Source organism: Macaca fascicularis, chromosome 1 (assembly GCF_037993035.2).
Source record: "Macaca fascicularis isolate 582-1 chromosome 1, T2T-MFA8v1.1".
Lineage (NCBI taxonomy): Eukaryota > Metazoa > Chordata > Mammalia > Primates > Cercopithecidae > Macaca > Macaca fascicularis.
Genome location: NC_088375.1, coordinates 14,656,703 through 14,674,115, shown reverse-complemented (window position 1 = coordinate 14,674,115; position 17,413 = coordinate 14,656,703). Strand labels below are relative to the sequence as shown.

Sequence of the window (17,413 nt, the reverse complement as noted above, 5' to 3'; positions counted from 1 at the left end):
GGCTGATAAATTCATCCCCATGTGGCTGCAGCCCAGATGCTTAATTAAACTCCTGAAATCTACCAAACTAACAAATGACTCTAGGCTGGGTGTGGTGGCTCACGCCTGTAATCCCAGCACTTTGGGAGGCCGAGGCGGGCAGATCACGAGGTCAAAAGATCGAGACCATATTGGCCAACATGGTGAAACCCTGTCTCTACTAAGAATACAAAAATTAGCTGGGTGTGGTGGTGCACGCCTGTAGTCCCAGCTACTCAGAAGGCTGAGGCAGGAGAATCGCTTGAACCCAGGAGGCAGGGGTTGCAATGAGCTGAGATCACTCCGGCCTAATAACAGAGCAAGACTCCATCTCAAAAAAAAAAAAAAAAGAGGATGACTCCAATAGTTATCTTCTCCATCTTCTCCATTAACTCATTTTTTTAAAGAAAAAGTAATCAAAACAATCAATTTTCTATAAATTTGAAGTCATGGTATACAGACCACATTTTCCCTTTTTTCTGACGTTTGAATAGACATTACCGTTGGCCATCTTGTCATCCTATTTGCCAGATTAAATACAAAAGAAAAAAAATACATATTTCATACCTAGGCTCATTTTATAAATCACAAAGGTGGGAGTAACACAAGGACTCACAAAGCAGAGTAGGTCCTGCTGCTGCCCAGCAAACAAAAATCACACGGCTTTTGTGCTCTGCTTTCCCACCTACCTCATTAGAATGAACCTGAAGAATGGGGATGGCGCTAGGACAAGGTCTTACATAAAACAAGTGCTTTTTTGTTTTGTTTTGTTTTTGAGACAGTCTTGCTCTGTCACCCAGGCTAGAGTACAGTGGCACAATCTCGACTGACTGCAACCACCGCCTCCTGAGTTCAAGTGATTCTCCTGCCTCAGCCTCCCAAGTAGCTGGGACTACAGGTACACACCATCATGCCCGGATAATTTTTGTATTTTTAGAAGAGACGGAGTTTCGCTGTGTTGGCCAGGTTGGTCTCAAACTCCTGATCTCAGGTGATCTGCCTGCCTCGGCCTCCCAAAGTGCTGGGATTCCAGGCGGGAGCCATTGCACCTGGCTTATTTTTTCTTTCTTATCTTCCTAAGTTAATATCTATAAAGGGACAACTTGCCACAATGAGTATTCTGTTCGCTACTTTTTCCTAAAACCAGGTTCCCTATTTCTTGAATATAGTTTACTAATTCTTGAAACTGAATAGTAGACAATTAGAAAAGACGGCTAAATTGCAGCACACCTTCTAAAATTACCTCCATGCTACTCATGCCAGTACTGGTAATATGTCATACACAATGACTAAAGTGTGAACTCAAAAAAAGACACTGTATGAATCTGAGAAAATATGCATATCCTGGAAAAGGAAACCATTTTGAAAATATTTATTATAATAGTTGATGGTGCTTATAACCAATTTGCTAAAAAAAAAAATTGTAAGCTAATGCATTATAAAAAAACCCTTTACTGACACATACTCTTTATGTCTCCTGGAAGAAGAGAAATATACGTGACTAAAAACTTCTGTAATTTCAGTCCCAATGGAGAACAGCTTCCTATCGGCTGGCCTGGGGACCTACAAACAGAGATGGGGGAAAACAAATATTTAACATTTATTTACAAGTGATTACACTGAAACTAGCCTAAATAGACCATGGCCCAAAAGTCTTTCAACAATAAAACAATCAGACAGTCTTATTTTTCTGAACCTGCATTTCATTTTTCAGTAAAATTCTGAGAATCCTTCTGATTATAGAAACATCAGGACCTTGTAGGAAAACGGACGTGAGATAATAACCTACTACACTGAGGATTTCCTTTTTATGACACTTTCCCTTCCACATATATAAATCTTGCTAAATAGTATCATAAAAAATAAGAGCCTGAAATGATAATTTTAAATTATATTTTATTGTTCCCAACATGTAATCCAATGACTTTAAATCTTTACGTCTAAAATAAAAGAAGTAACATTCATAACAAAGACATATATTAGTAATAAATTACTTTTGCAAGAGCATCTAATTGTTAACATCTACTAAAGTCACATTTTTTCTGCTATATGTTTCTTCCAGGAACATTATCTGCTAATCGAACACATTAGTGCTAGAAAACTGAAGGCATTTCATAATAAATGTGTTTGTCAACTCTTAGAAAACACCAAGATCTTTTCATTGGTTTTACTGCTCTCCAGCTGTCTAATTGCTACAGAAAACTATTCAATAGTAATGAGTTATTTGAAAACTAAAAATAATTAGCAAATCAAGCGTTGCTATGCTCTTTCAATATTATTAAACAGGACTAAATATTAATATAATGTGGCACAGACTAAAAATGTTTCAAGAAATTGGCTGGTGGGGGGATGTAGCTCTGTTTCAAGATGCAACTATAAATTTAGTTAATATTAGAAAGACAATTTCAAGAGCAGAGGAGATTTTTGAAGATGAGAATTCAAGAGTCATAAATGATGCTCAAAAAAATGAGGCTAAGGTACAATCCTGACAAACTTCTCACTGTCAACCTTTTCAAAACATAACTGTGGCCTATAAGTAGAGACAGGATGAATAAAAGCAGCCACTGCCAGATATGGAAAGGAAAAGGTTAGAATGAACCCTGCAGTACTGAACTGAAATTGGACGTCCTGGTGTGAATTCATGGTTCTTAATATGGATGAATGGATGGACGCACAGACAGGCATTGGAAAAGATATAAATAAGTAAGTCTGGTCAGCAGACAAAGCTAAGAAAGAGGCACACACAGGGAGATGCAACGATCAAGCAAATGCAGTAAAATATTAACATTTGAGGAATATGGACGAACGGGAAATGAGAATTCTTTGGATTATTCTCAAGACTGTTCTGTAAGTCTGAAACTAAGTTAAAAGAAAAAGGAAAATAAGTTTAAAGCATTGGTTAGCCAAAGTCATTACAACTTCCAAGAGGGCAGAAAGCAGCAATAGGGAGAAGAAAGTGAGCTACAGAAGACAGTTTCCAACAGCCCAAGAATAGAGGAGCTCAAGGCAGAAAAAAGGAAACAAGAAAAAAGAAAGGAGAAACACTTGGTGCAAATCAGAATGCAAGAATAACAAACAGGAAAAGGACCACACGATAAGAAAAACTTGACTGTCTATTCAGCAACATACCGTATGTGCCAAATGCATTAAACAATCTGGTCAGGTCTCCTAATATGAAAATGTATCAAATACATCATAACATAATGTCTCTTTACCTGCTATACAGAGAGCTCTCTGAAAGTGCATCCATTAATGGTCCAATAATAAACTAAAAAAAAAGACACATAATTGAAACTTAGTTGTAAATGCAATTTTGAAGTCAGCTTCCCTGACTGAACATCCTACAAAGGCTTACAGAAGACCTGCTATAAGCAAAGCTGATCTCTTATGCTGCAGGCGAAATTTACTGATGGTCCTGGAGGGGAAGCTTAATTCTACCAGAAAAACAAAGTAAGTACAGAATTTTCCCACCTGATTAAAATGTATGCCATACTAAGAAGAGAGTTCATGTGTTGGGTCAAGAAAGAAGGAAGGAATCCAAAGAAGAAACATATGCTAGAAAATAAAGGTAATGACAGAAAAACCAAAAAGATACTCAAGAGAAAACTGAAGCCCCTATGCCTAGAGGATAAAGAGGAAAAAATTATACTCAAAAATTACTATTAGATACTGGTCAGAAAAGCAAGCTTACGTGAAGTACACAAATAATAGAATGTAGAAACATGATGCATATCAATACACCATAGCACATATTAAAACAATTAGAAAAAACTGACTTAGGCTGGGTGTGGTGGCTCACACCTGTAATCCTAGCACTTTGGGAGGCTGAGGCCAGGAGTTTGAGACCAGCCTGGCCAACATGGCAAAACCCTGTCTCTACTAAAATTACAAAACTGAGCCGGGCATGGTGGCATGCACCTGTAGTCCCAGCTACTTGGGAGGCTGAGGCATAAGAATCCCTTAATTCCGTGAGGCAGAGGTTGCAGTGAGTCAAGATCTTATCACTGCACACCAGCCTGGGCAACAGAGTGAGACTCTGTCTCAAAAAAAAAAAAAAATTGTATCACTATCTGAGAAATAAATTCAATCATTCTTTTAAAAAAAAGCAGCAGCAGCAGCAGCCAGGCACAATGGTTCACGCCTGTAATCCCAGCATTTTGGGAGGCCAAGGCAGGTGGATCACTTGAGGTCAGGAGTTCGATACCAGCCTAGCCAACATGGCAGAACCCGGTCTCTACTAAAAATACAAAAATTAGCCAGGTGTGATGGTGCCCACCTGTAATCCCAGCTACTTGGGAGGCTGAGGCAGGAGGATCACTTGAACCTGGGAAGCAGAGGATGCAGTGAGCTGAGATGACGCCACTGCACTCCAGCCTGGGTGACAGGCGTGAGACTCCATCTCAAAAAAAAAAAAAAAGAAAAGAAAAAAACCTATTGAAAGAAAAAGAAGAAAAAAATTGACTTCTATCACCTCTAAATGAGAGGTAGATTACTGTACCTAAGGAAGTCATCATGGGACTCATATGGCACCATAATATAAAACTTAAAATCACAGCTCTAACTCCCACCGTCTCTGCCTCATGTAGTTCCTGACAAATGGAAGTATAGATTCTAATATATATTGCTCAGAAGGCAATCTCTATTTCATAAAGTAGACAACAGCAATTCATTGAGTCAGAACTGGAGAAGTAGCATCGCTAAACGAGTAACAGTCATCAGTGGCTCAGAACCGTGAGAACAGCATCACCTGAAAGCTTCTATACCAGTTTTCATACGGAGAAAACTTGACTTATGCTTATGATTCTTGACTTACGCTGGTCTGAATATTGATAATATAGAACTACTTTTTCACAATGGTAATAATGCAGGCAGTTCTACCTTTTGGCTTGTTGAGAAACAACATAAGCTTTTTTCCAAATAGGAAAGCTGGGTTTAGAGAAATATGATTTGTTGGATGCAAATCAACAAAATGTTACTTGCTGATATAGAACCCTAGTGTATTTTTACCTCTCACTTTTCAACAATGGGAGGAAGGAAGGGGATAGGCTGTCATTACCTCAGAAAATTCTGGTGAAAATGGAAGAATCTTTGTTTCATACAGCTCCAAAAAATGGATAACACCTTCTTTGGTCAGGATTTTGTTTTCACTTTCAAACATTCTTTTATAAATACACATATGCCAGGATGGGTGAAAGAGCCAACATCCTGTGGAAATAAACATCTAATGTTGACATCTGCTTCTGTCTTTGTTTCACCATCAAGACTACATACTCGTAAACAAATACATGTACAGACAAACACAATAACTTCATTATAACACTACAAAAAAGTTTTTGTTAAGGTTTTTTGAGAGACAGGTTCTCACTACGTCACCCAGACTACAGTGCAGTTGCAAAATTCTAGCTCACTGCAACCTCAAACTCCAGGGTTCAAGCGATCCTCATGCCTCAGCTTCCTGGACTACAGGTACGCAACACCATGCCCAGACAATTTTTTAAATATTTTTTAGAAACGTGCTCTCAGAATGTTCCCCAGGCTGGACTTGAACTCCTGAGTTCAAGTGATCCTCCATCCTCCGCCTGCCAAAGCACTGGGATTATAGGTAGCAGCCACTGCATCCAGCCTGTTTTTAGTCACATATGAGTATGTTAACCAAAATAATTTTGGTATTCAGTATTCCGTATTCAGGCAGCTTCATTTTGAAAAACTGTAAATGGGCCAGGCACAGTGGCTCGTGCCTGTAATCCCAGCACTTTGGGAGGCCGAGGCAGGTGGATCACATGAGGCCAGGAGTTCGAAACCAGCCTGGCCAACATAGCAAAACTCCATCTCTATTAAAAACACAGAAATCAGCCGGGCGTGGTGGTAAATGCCTGTAATCCCAGCTACTGGGGCAGGGGGGTGGTTAGGGACTGAGACATGAGAATCACTTGAACCCTTGAACTTGGGAGGCAGAGGTTTGAAAAAATAAGAAAGACTGTAAATAAATGCTATAACTGCTACAGTGTACAAAAATTAAATATTACCCCATGCATGCAGGTTGGAACTTCAGATTTGGAATAGTTTCAACCAATTCTTCTCTTATCCCACTTCAATCCATTTTTCACACAGAAATATGAAATTGTCACACCTCTGCTTAAAATCCTTCAACATCTCCTCATTGTTCTTAGAATAAAGTCCAAACAAGGCATGAACTGACCCTGACTGCCACTCCAACCTCATCCCCCGCTCCACACACCAACTCTGCTACAGCCTCACTGGTCCTTCTGTTCTGCCTCCTACAGCTGCTCCCATCTCAGGGTTTGCGCCCCAGGTGGTGCCTCCTCAGCGTGGACTCTTAGCTTAGATGTCATCATAAGACAGGCCTTCCCTGACTACCCCACTCACCCATTAGTCCGTTTCATCAGCTCCTTGTCTGTTCCCCTCATACACCTTACAATCAAAACTATTTTTTCATGGAAAACACAAAAGTCAGGTGAAAAATACCACATCACTCTCACCATTTTACCGCCAGTAATTACTAGGTTGGTGCAAAAGTCGTTACGGTTTTTGCCATTTTAAAAAAAAAATGACAAAAACTGCAATGACTTTCGCACCAACCTAATAGCATGTACTGGACACTAAGTAAATATTTATTCAGTAAATATATAAATGAGTGAGCAAATAAAAAACATGGAATAAATATCTTACAGATATTTTTCTAACTCTTTTGAAGTGTCTTTTAATTATGTTAGAGAAAAATACTCAGCATTTTTAACTCATGACATTCTATAAATAAATTAATCCATTATTTGTAATTTACACCAAGATGCCTGTTCAACTCTTTGGCAAAGGTAATTTTTCAAAATCAGTCACTGCTATTTGATTTGGTTTGCCAAGAGCTGTGGGCAAAATGTGGTAATAAGAGCATCGTTTTAATGGTAAATGCCTACGTGAAGTCACAAGATTCAATTAAATTCTAGCCCCAGGTGCAACTATAGATGCTTATGGTCTGCGAAAAAATCCCAGTGTATCAGAAAACAACTACAGCAATCAGCTGAATAAAGCTCAATTCCTAAGGGGTCAAACTATTAAAGTTGTAATTATCTAGAGTAGGCACTAAAAACCATTTACCTAGGTTAATTCTCATGTGTAAACACAATAATGTCGCATTTTATCATTCATATGAACACAGGCCAAAACACTATTGGGCTGCATTTAGCTATTTCATTAATCTAAACTTAATTTTATTAAGATACATGTAGGAAGCTCCAGCTTCACTGTGTATCTCCTAAAAAGCTCTCATAATACAGTGATCAAGGGCTTATAAACAATATTTGAAATTATATCCCGGAATTTTCTCTTCCTAAGAAGTACAAGATACAGAACAATAACTGAAAACTTAAGACAAGTAACTCTAACAAACACTGGAAAAGATATACTAAGTGAATAAGAATGGGAAGCAGTTACAAAGATATATTCATACCAAAGAGCGATTATTGGCCAGGCGCCGTGGCTCACGCCTGTAATCCCAGCACTTTGCGAGGCCGAGGCAGGTGGATCACCTGAGCTCGGGAGTTTGAGACCAGCCTGGCCGACATGGCAAAACCCCATCTCCACTAAAAACACAAAAATTAGCCAGGTGTGGTGGCGCATGCCTGTAATCTCAGCTGCTCGGGAGGCTGAGGCAAAAAAATTGCTTGAACCTGGGAGGCAGAGGTTGCAGTGAGCCGAGATCATCCCACTGCACTCCAGCCTGGGCAACAGAGCAAGACTCCACATCTCAAAAAAAAAAAAAAAAGAGCAATTATTAAAACCACAGACTATGTCATCATTGAAACCCTATCGACGAGTCCTTATCTTTTAAAGAAATGTGCTAAAATATTCACAGATAAAATGATACGACATCTAGGGATGTGCTTCAAAACCATTTAGTGGGAAGGGCACAGGAAAGGCTACACAGGATAGACTAAGCAAGGCTGGCCATGAGAGGATCATTATTAAAGAGAGTGGTAGGTATATCACACACACTCTTCTCCTTCTATAAATGTTTGAAATTTTCCATCATCAACAGTTTAAAAAATTAACCATCTCTCTAAATTATAGAAAATTCTGTGGCTATTTTAAATTGTATTTTTTTTTTTTTTTGAGACAGAGTCTTGCTCTGTCGCCAAGCTGGAGTGCAGTGGTGCGATCTCGGCTCACTGCAACCTCCGCCTCCTGGATTCAAGTGATTCTCCTGCCTCAGACTCTTGAGTAGCTGGGACTACAGGCACACACCACCATGCCTGGCTAATTTTTGTATTTTTAGTAGAGATGGAGTTTCACTATGTTGGCCAGGCTGGTCTTGAACTCCTGACCTCAGGTGATCCGCCCACCTCTGCCTCCCAAAGTGCTGGGATTACAGGCATAAGCCACCATGCCTGGCCCAAAATTGTGTTCTTAAAGATGATTTAAGGATATGAGTAGATGGATATAGTTATTATGCTAAGTGAGATACACATGAGCAACATGATCCAGGTATGTATCTGGAATGGTAACAGCTGTTACCTCTTGGTGGCAGCATTACAAGATGTACGCTTTTATAGTTTTTCAAAATTCTCTACAATGAACAGGAATTAGTTATAAAATCGGGGGAAAACCATAAATGTTATTAAAAAAATAAAAGTAATCGTTACCATTTTCCTCTGACACCGCATATTCAAACAGATTGTTTAGCTTTGGTAAAACTGGCTTTATAACATGTATCTAAAAATAAGAGCAAAAAAATCATATGAAATGAAAATGCATCTTGAAAAATATCAGGCAATTTTCATCTCTTTATTTAACAGTAGCTCTTCTTATAAAACATATGTAGAAAGAGCCTCATTTATCCGGTTTTTCAAACAACAGTATGATTCAGGTATGTAAGACTGAGTATGGCAAAGCTAATGAATATAACCACATTATAGCTATGTTAAAGTCTGCCATTTACATAGTGATCATCATAAATCATGTCATAGAATTCTCAACTGTCCTGGGAGACAGGTAGGACTGCCAATACTAAGATATTGCAAAGAGAAAAAAAAAACTGAAATGTCTTCTCCGTTACTCAAGTTGTTCACGGCAGCACACACTTAGAAGGGCCAATTCGGAGTTCCATGTTCTTAATACCATGTAGCCAAAGTTGCTGACACGTTTGTTTGAGAATTTACATATCCTTCAAAATATGGATAAATTTGGGTTTCTAAATAATGGGGGTTTTATGGATCTACTGATTAAAGAAAACCATAAAAGTTAATTTGAATTTAGAAATGCTTTTTCTTTATTCCTCCTCCTTGCATCTATATACATTTAGCACATATAAGTAATTATTTACTTAAAGTCCACAAACAAGATTTGGTGCACATTTGGACTGACACCTCGCAATGACTCCACAGATGGCTGGCACCTCTGTGGTCCCCAACTTGCAGAATGGAAACCATGGTTCTCAAACCCATGAGTTCCCAGAACAGCAGCATACGTATCACCTGGGAACGTGTAAAAATCTCAAAGTCCTGGCCAGGTGCAGTGGCTCACACCTGTAATCCCAGCACTTTGGGAGGCCGAGGTGGGTGGATTACTTGAGGTCAGGAGTTCGAGACCAGCCTGGCCAACATGGTGAAATCCCGTCTCTACTAAAAATACAAAAATTACCCAGTGTCGTGGCTGTGGTCCCAGCTACTTGGGAGGCCGAGGTAGGAGAATCACTTGAACCCAGGAGGCGGATGTTGCAGTGAGCTGAGATCATGCGACTGCACCCCAGCCTGGGTGAGAGAACAAAACTCTGTCTCAAAAAAAAAAAAACTCAAAGTCCCAGGCCCCACCCCGACCTACTGAACCAGAAAGTCTGAGGATAGGGCATGGCAATTTATACTTTGTAACAAGCCATTTGGGTGATACTGATAGTGATAAATGTTAAAGTTTTAGAATGGCAAGGGAAGATCAAATTTTTGAATAATTTTAGTCAACTGAAAATATTCTTTAACTTACTGAAACAAGTTACACTCTTAAGTTGCATTTATGCCAGAAAACAAAGTATACTTGGATTCTATCATCACCAGCTATATCTGAGTTGGTATTTTTGCATTGCTTTTAATGAATGTTTTTAAAAAAGAAAAATTGTTATCTACTATAGGATTTGCTAAAATAGAAAAACACTTACCTGATTTCCTTCTAAAGTCTCCATAATTAAAATATAATTTTCCCAAAACTTTAGAAGTTCATCTTTTTTCTTCTCAGACCACCAAAACAGACTTGGGCCTGATATGGTTTAAAAAAGAAAATTAGTTCTTCCTCTTGCAAATGTCTTAAGTTTCTCAACGACAGCAGTTCTTAAGATACTACTACTATTACCAAATATATTCTCTAATAATGGAGGTGTCCCTGTATCAGAGCCTGGATAGGGGGCTTGGGAATCTGAGGGAGATTTTTTTTTTAACACTAGGATTACTGTTTTGGAGTTCTGGGTAAAAATGGCAGATTTGCACATATAAACTCTACTCTCTCTCCCTAAGAATCTCACTATAACAGTAAAGGATTTTTCAAGGGCAAAACCCCAAAAGAATGGAGGACACGGGTAGCAGACAACAGCAGTAAAATACAGAATGTGAAAATCAGATGAAAGCCAAGTTGACTCAAGTCATGAGAATTTTAAGTTGAGGGAAAGCCAGGAAACAATTTGATTTACACTGCAAAATCCCCCTGAACCAAAAGAAGTGGTTGCAAAAGTTACTTCTGGTAAGTGGAGTGAAAAGTGAGGCTAAACTAAAGAGGATGTGTTCAGTGTTTAAGAAACAGTCATATCCCCAGGCCCCTTTCCTATGTCCTAAACAGGAAAAAGACTAGAACTGCTTTTCTGGAGAAGGTAAAACAGTGGGTCTCCAAATTGGGAGGCGCAGGACACAGCAGACATTAGTCCTACTGACAAAGGGGATTCAGCGAACATGTGTGCACCCTGGATGCTGAGACTCCTCTCTACCTGTCCCCTCAGGTCCCAGAATACTGGCCAGGCCCTCACTATGCATCAGACAACCGGAAGATGTTCTCTGCAGAATCTGGCCAGCCCAGGAAGAAAGACCTGAAAATACATCCAAGATTCCCTAGTGAAATGGCTTGGCCAAATCACCTTATGGTGAAGTTCAGTCAACAGCACCACTCATGGGCTTAGAGCTTTAAACCCAATTTTGATTTCTTATCCTTAAACATAAACAGGGATCTAAAATCATCAGACAGTTGGGGAAACCTCTAAACTAAAGATCAAGACCAAAACAAATGGAGGAGGAGGAGGAAACTGGAGAAAATAAAATTACACAGGGAGAAGAAAACTTTTAAAAAAGCTTTCAGTAATATCTTAAGAAAACAGTACTGTTATAAGAACAGGATATTATTAAACAGGGGACATTCTGACCAGGCATGGCGGCTCATGCCTGTAATCCCAACACTTTGGGAGGCTGAGGCAGGAGGATTGCTTGAGACCAGGAGCTTGAGAACAGCCTGGTACAACATAGCAAGACCCTGTTTCTACAAGGAAATTTTAAAAATTATCGGGGCATGGTGGTACACACCTATCATCTCCACTTCTCCGGAGGCTGAGATGAAAGGATCACTTGAGCCCAGGATTTTGAAGTTACAGTGAGCTATAATCACGCCACTGCACCCTAGCCTGGGCAAGAGCGAGGATTTGTCTCAAAAAAAAAAAAAAAAAAAAAACTCATAGAAAATCCTTAGAAAAGATGCTTTCAAGAAAGTCCAGTAAGTTCAATATCTAAAAAAAGAACAGAAAACAGAAAGGGACGACGTTATCCACAAAATATTCTAGAAAATTTCCCAGAACTGAAGAACACAATTTCCAGATTGCATAGGAAGTCCAGCAAGTGCCCAGCACAAGGATGAAAATAGACACCTATCAAAACTGTGAAATTTCAGAATGCTAGAGCCACTGATCCTACACACTTCCATAGAGAAAAACAGTTCCTGTATAAACAAACAGGATTCAGAATGGCTTCAGATTTCTCAACAGAGGAAGCTTTAGCTTCTGGGACAATCGATACCTTTAAAATTCTGCATGGAAATATCTTCCAGGCTCGAATTCTACCCTCAGTCAAAAAATCAATGAAATGTGAGGACAAAATAAAGGCACTTAGACATGTATGGTTTCAGCTGCTGATTAGGATATAGAAAACCATAGGAGATCGTTATTGTCACACAAAGAGGAAAGGCTGAAAAGTCGACAAAATCCTAAACTGTTGTGCGGTGGGTGGGGGGAGCATCAGACCTGAGGTCACAATGCAACCAGGTGGTCTGAATTCCAAAAGGAAGGAAGCCGCTCCAAGAATGGAAAGGCCACACAAACTGTTCTACCTCCAGCACAGGAGGAAGACATGGTCACCCAAAAAGCAGTTTTAAAAATGGCATTTTGACAAGTTTTTAAAGACCAAGGTGGGCTAGCCTCACAGCTTGTTGAAGGAGTCCACATCCATTTACCAGCAATTTTCTTCAAGCCTGCCCTGGTGCTCTCAAGAGAGACTGTGGCCAGGGCAGGAGATCCCCGGAGGAGGCACCCAGGGCAGCAGGACTAACTACAGAGGCCCAGCCATGCCCTGCAGGAGTACAAGTTGGTGATCAACTGCCAAAACGTGCCTGCCCTCCTGGATCCTTCTCCGACAGGAGGTCAACGCTGTCTGCCCCTTGTGGAGGGGCAGGAAACCCTCCCACACTTTCACCCTTGTCCCTGACTTCATACCAGGCAAAAGTTGGCTGCCTCTAGGGCAGGAACAGAAAACCTGCTCCCTTCGCCCTGCACTGACATTAGGCGAATGCATCTTATGCTGTGGAAGGGGAAGAAAACCCCCTACTGCCAGATATCCTGCACTGATACAAAGCTGGTCTGCAGGTGCTGGAGGAGGGCAGGACACTACACCCAAGACCTACCACAGACACGTGCAGGATGCAGCTGCCACAGGTGAGGGCCAGGAAACTAAACCCACCCCTAAGTAGGAGGCAATGATTATCGCCATGGAGAGGGAGCAGAGACAGCGAAAGAGCAGGAATGCTGATGCTCAGACACATGGGGCCTAATACAAGGCTGCAGTGGAAGAAATGAAAAGCCCCTGCCTCATCTCTTGCACCAAGGAACAAGCATCAGCAGTCTACCTGAGGGATGGACAAAGCCTTGGCTGAAGACCTCCAAGTGTGGCACAGGCCTCCCAGGCTGGAGAAAAACCTGTTGGGATTCCAGGCTTCAGCGATGCAAGTAGCCACAAAATCCACCTGGGAAAAGCTTGTAGAGTGCACTGAAAACAAATACAGCAACCAACGCCAAACCCAGCTCAACTACAAGCTAGACTAACTCAACGCCACAAAGTAAAGGTGCCTATCCCTAGGCAGAAATATTTACTTCCATCTCTACTGTTATTACAGTAAGACATAAAAAAAGCGACTCCATAGCCAAACACTACAACAGAAAACAAAGCCAAACTTGGATGGTCCGGGGATCAAACTTGCAGGTAACTATAATTAATATGCTAAAAGATCTCATGGAAAAGGTAAACAATATGCATGAACAGATGAGCAGATGGGGATTTTCAGGAGAGAAACTCCAAAAGTGTCAAATGGAAATGAGAGAAAAACATGATGGCAGACATAAAGGAGCATTTGATGGAATTATCAGACAAACAAAACTTTAAAAAAATCCTATTTCAGGAAACTGCTAGAGAATGCACTGTGCTGACACAAGTGAGTAAAGCAAGAAAGAGGAAGATAGGAACTACAGGAAATGAGATCCAACAGAGCACCCAGTGAAGGGAATCCCAGGGTAAGCGTGAGGTCTATGCACCAGGCACAGGGAGAAACGTGCCACATCTGGGCATGTAAGGGGACTCTGAGAGAAGCTTCTTTAGGAAAACGTATAAAACCTCTGATGATCTGATTTTGTAGAGGAAAGATTTAGTCAACTGGTTAAGAATTTAAGAAGGAATCCGTGGTAAGTATAGAAAGAATCAAACACATTTTAAAACGTCAAAATTATATGAAAAACTTGCAGGAAGAGAAAAATGATCAGTTTCCTACATAGATCACCTGTGAGCAGCATTTACGGTCATAACCGTATAAATGCTGAACATGCATTTAACCAAAATTTTAACTGTGACAATATATTTTATTATATAACTAAGATATATTATGTCAAGACATAGGGGTAAATCCCAAAATATTTCGTTAAAAGAGGCCACAGGATTTGCTTTCTGTAACAGAGGAAATGGGAGTTGCAGGAAGCATGGAAACACCATTGCTCATCCTTAAAACTGCAAAATAACTGGCCGGACGCAGCGGCTCATGCCTGTAATCCCAGCACTTTGGGAGGCCGAGGCGGGCGGATCTCGAGGTCAGGAGATCTAGACCATCCTGGCTAACACGGTGAAATCCCGTCCCTACTAAAAATACAAAAAAAAAAAAAAAAAAAATTAGCCAGGCGTGGTTGCGAGCGCCTGTAGTCCCAGCTACTCGGGAGGCTGAGGCAGGAGAACGGCGTGAACCCAGGAGGCAGGAGATTGCAGTGAGCCGAGATCGTGCCACTGCACTCCAGCTCGGGTGACACTGCGAGACTCCGTCTAAAAAAAAAACAAAAATAATAAAATAAATAAATTATTAATAAATAACAAAATTAGTCGGGCATGGTGGCGCATGCCTGTAATCCCAGCTACTCAGGAGGCTGAGGCAGGAGAATCACTTGAATCCAGGAAGCAGAGGTTGCAGAGAGCCGATATTGTGCCATTGCATTCCGGCGTGGGTGACAAGAGTGAAACTCCATCAAAAAAAAAAAAAAAAAAAAAAAACTGCAAAATAACTGACTCATACAAATAAATGAATGTTTAACTTTTGATGATTTTTAAAATGTTTTCCAGTGAAAACTCTCAGGGATGATCACATCCATCTAATGTTTTAAAATTACTTGAAAATATAACCTCACAACTTCAGCCAAACAAAAATCCTTTACCTCTAATACATGGTCAGCTACCGCTGAAAAAGTAGAAATATTCTATTGAGACAATTTTGAGTCAATCTACTTTGTAGTTTGATAGTTTAAACGCAAATTTAACATGACTGAAGTCAAACCAATCAACAGTAACATACCAACTTGAAGGGAGGCCTTGCTGTTTCATTACTCTTGCACACAGCAGGGAGCACAGCTCAGAAAGTCAAAAAATAAAATCTGATTCATTCTATTAAATTAATGGCAAAAATACACTCAAAAGGTCGACTTAAGAAACATGTTTAACAAATATTAGTAAATCCTGTTCCTAATTACCAGGAGAAATTTCAAAAGAGAGTGATGGCCTCTAGGACGCTTAATTCTAACACTCAAGACTCAATCCACTGGTCAGTACAGATAAATAATAAATAATTTTTCTTTCAACTTGATAGATCTATCAACCGTTCCTATTGGGATAAATCTACCACGATATAGTGCTAGATTTGGGTCTGTAAAATCTTACACGGGCTCCATCATCTTCCTAAACTATTCCACGGGTGCTGTATTCCACCTGCTCTGGGTCAGAACGTTCCCAACTGCAGTGATTTGTGACTTCAGAGAACACCCTCGAGAGGGGGTTCCAAAGGTTTTCAGGCTTTAGGGGAACAACCCGGAATAACCAAATTCTGCATGGATCGGAGTGGCGACCCCGATAAGCTAGTTTTCAGAAGCATGAAGGCTCCCCTCCGGGGCAGCCAAGTAGGTAGCACTGGGCTGGGGGTCAGAGGCAGGTACCGTTTCCTTCCTGGGGCCCGCAGGTGCAGTCGGTCCCCAGCTCCGCCGACACCTCTACCGCCCTCTGCAGTAGGTAGCGCGCTCGCTTGCGCGTCAGGGCGTCCGCCTGGCCCAGCCCCGCCTGCACCGTCCTCCAGAAGCGCCAGCAGCGCCGGGCGTCCGGGTCCGCCTCGCGCGCGCTGCGGGCGCGATCGCTGCCGGGCTCGGGTAGCACCTTCTCGGCCAGGGCGCTCAGGACCAGCAGCTTCTCCTCTACGCGGCCCGACCCCGGGGACGTCCCGGGCGCAGCCAGCCCGCCCCACACGGCCCGCAGCGCCGCCCCGCCGCATTGGACCAGCACTGGCAGCAGTCGCCCGGCCACTAGCGCCGCCGCGTCCTCGGCGGGCCCGGCCTCATCCCCGTCCCCGCCCCCGCCCCCGCCTAGCGCCAGGGCGACGGCAGCCCCTGCCACGCGTTCCAGCAGCGGCCCGTCCTCGCGTGGCCGCAAACAGGGCCCGACGGCCGCCAGCACCTCCACTGCAGCCTCGGCGCCAGGCGCGCGCCACCCGGCGAGCAGATCGCGCAGCGCTTCCTCAGCCAGAGCGGCAGCCAGCTGCGGGCCCCCAGCCAGGCGGGCGCACGAGCGCAGGGCCGCGCCTGCCGCCCTCAGCACGCGCCGGCGGTGGCGGGGCGGCAGACCGGGGTCCGGGCCGCCCGCTGGGCGCCCGCGCAGGCTCCGCAACAGTGGCACGAGGTACCCTGCGGCCACCTCGCGCGCCGCCTCCGGGAGCGCGCCTGCGCCACCGCCGTCGCGCGCCTCCTCGTCCTCGAGCCGCTGCAGAAGGAAGCGCAGCGTCTCCACGCGCTCCGCGGATGCCTCCCCTTGGCACAGCGCCCCAAGCAGGGCCCGGGGGTCCCGGCTCTGCGAAAGCAGCGCTTCCGCGAGCACCCACTCCATTTGCCGAGCGCCCGCGCCACCGGCCCGGGCTCCCAAAGGAAGGCGCCGGCGTGCGCGATGCGTGCGCACAGGACCGGCCGGCCCCTGCGTGCGCGTGCGCCGACGGAGCCGGGTGCGCGGCCGCAGAGAGGGAGACGTAGCCTGGCTTGGTCCAGCTCAGCGTCTGTTGGGTTCCTGCCACCAACCCTGCCTAGAACCCCACCTGGTATCTTATTTTTAGGAGAAACGAGGCCCTCGTTAAAAGTTAATGTAGTATCTACACCACCTCCATCGATTCCTGATTGGAGGTTGGTCTGCCTAGGACCCTAAATCAGGCGTGCCTGTGAGCATAAACCAGTTCACAAAAGGTGCACATCACAGTCACTTCAGATTATTTTCCAAACGTTACATGCTGGGCACCATCCACAAAGAGACTGACACAGTAGGTCTGAAATTGGTTCTGGACATCTGCATTAAAAATAAGTCAAGAAAACACAAGAATGATTTAGACGTAAGGCCAGGAGTGAGAACTGTTAGGGATGGAGGGTTTCCAGGTTCAGGAATTGGACGAAATGCACAAACAGAGCAAAGAAAGAGCGAAGCAACAAAAGCAGAGATTAATTGAAAAAGTACACTCCACAGGGTGGGGGCAGACCCGAGCAAGCCGCTCAAGGGGGGCTGGTTACAGAATTTTCTGGGGTTTAAATACCCATAGA

At 42.9% G+C, this 17,413-nt stretch overlaps 1 protein-coding gene across 7 annotated transcripts in view; it reads right to left on the bottom strand.

Moving 5' to 3' along the window:
* The window catches only part of TARBP1 (tRNA guanosine 2 -O-methyltransferase TARBP1), an 84,657-nt gene extending 67,870 nt beyond the window's left edge, over positions 1–16,787 (bottom strand). For 6 of the 7 annotated variants that reach the window (XR_012414215.1, XR_012414209.1, XR_006697770.3 and 3 more), the window contains exons 1-6: positions 15,782–16,787; positions 10,181–10,278; positions 8,676–8,745; positions 5,075–5,223; positions 3,234–3,286; positions 1,484–1,581 (exon numbers count right to left, since the gene is read on the bottom strand). Coding sequence is in view for 4 of the 7 variants with exons in the window: in XM_045391542.3 (XP_045247477.2) it covers positions 1,484–1,581; positions 3,234–3,286; positions 5,075–5,223; positions 8,676–8,745; positions 10,181–10,278; positions 15,782–16,718 (1,405 nt within the window). In the remaining 3 variants the exon portion in view is untranslated. The remainder of the gene's footprint in view (positions 1–1,483; positions 1,582–3,233; positions 3,287–5,074; positions 5,224–8,675; positions 8,746–10,180; positions 10,279–15,781) is intronic. The other variant, XM_073994547.1, reaches the window with a different exon arrangement.
* Between the last annotated feature and the right edge of the window lie 626 nt (positions 16,788–17,413).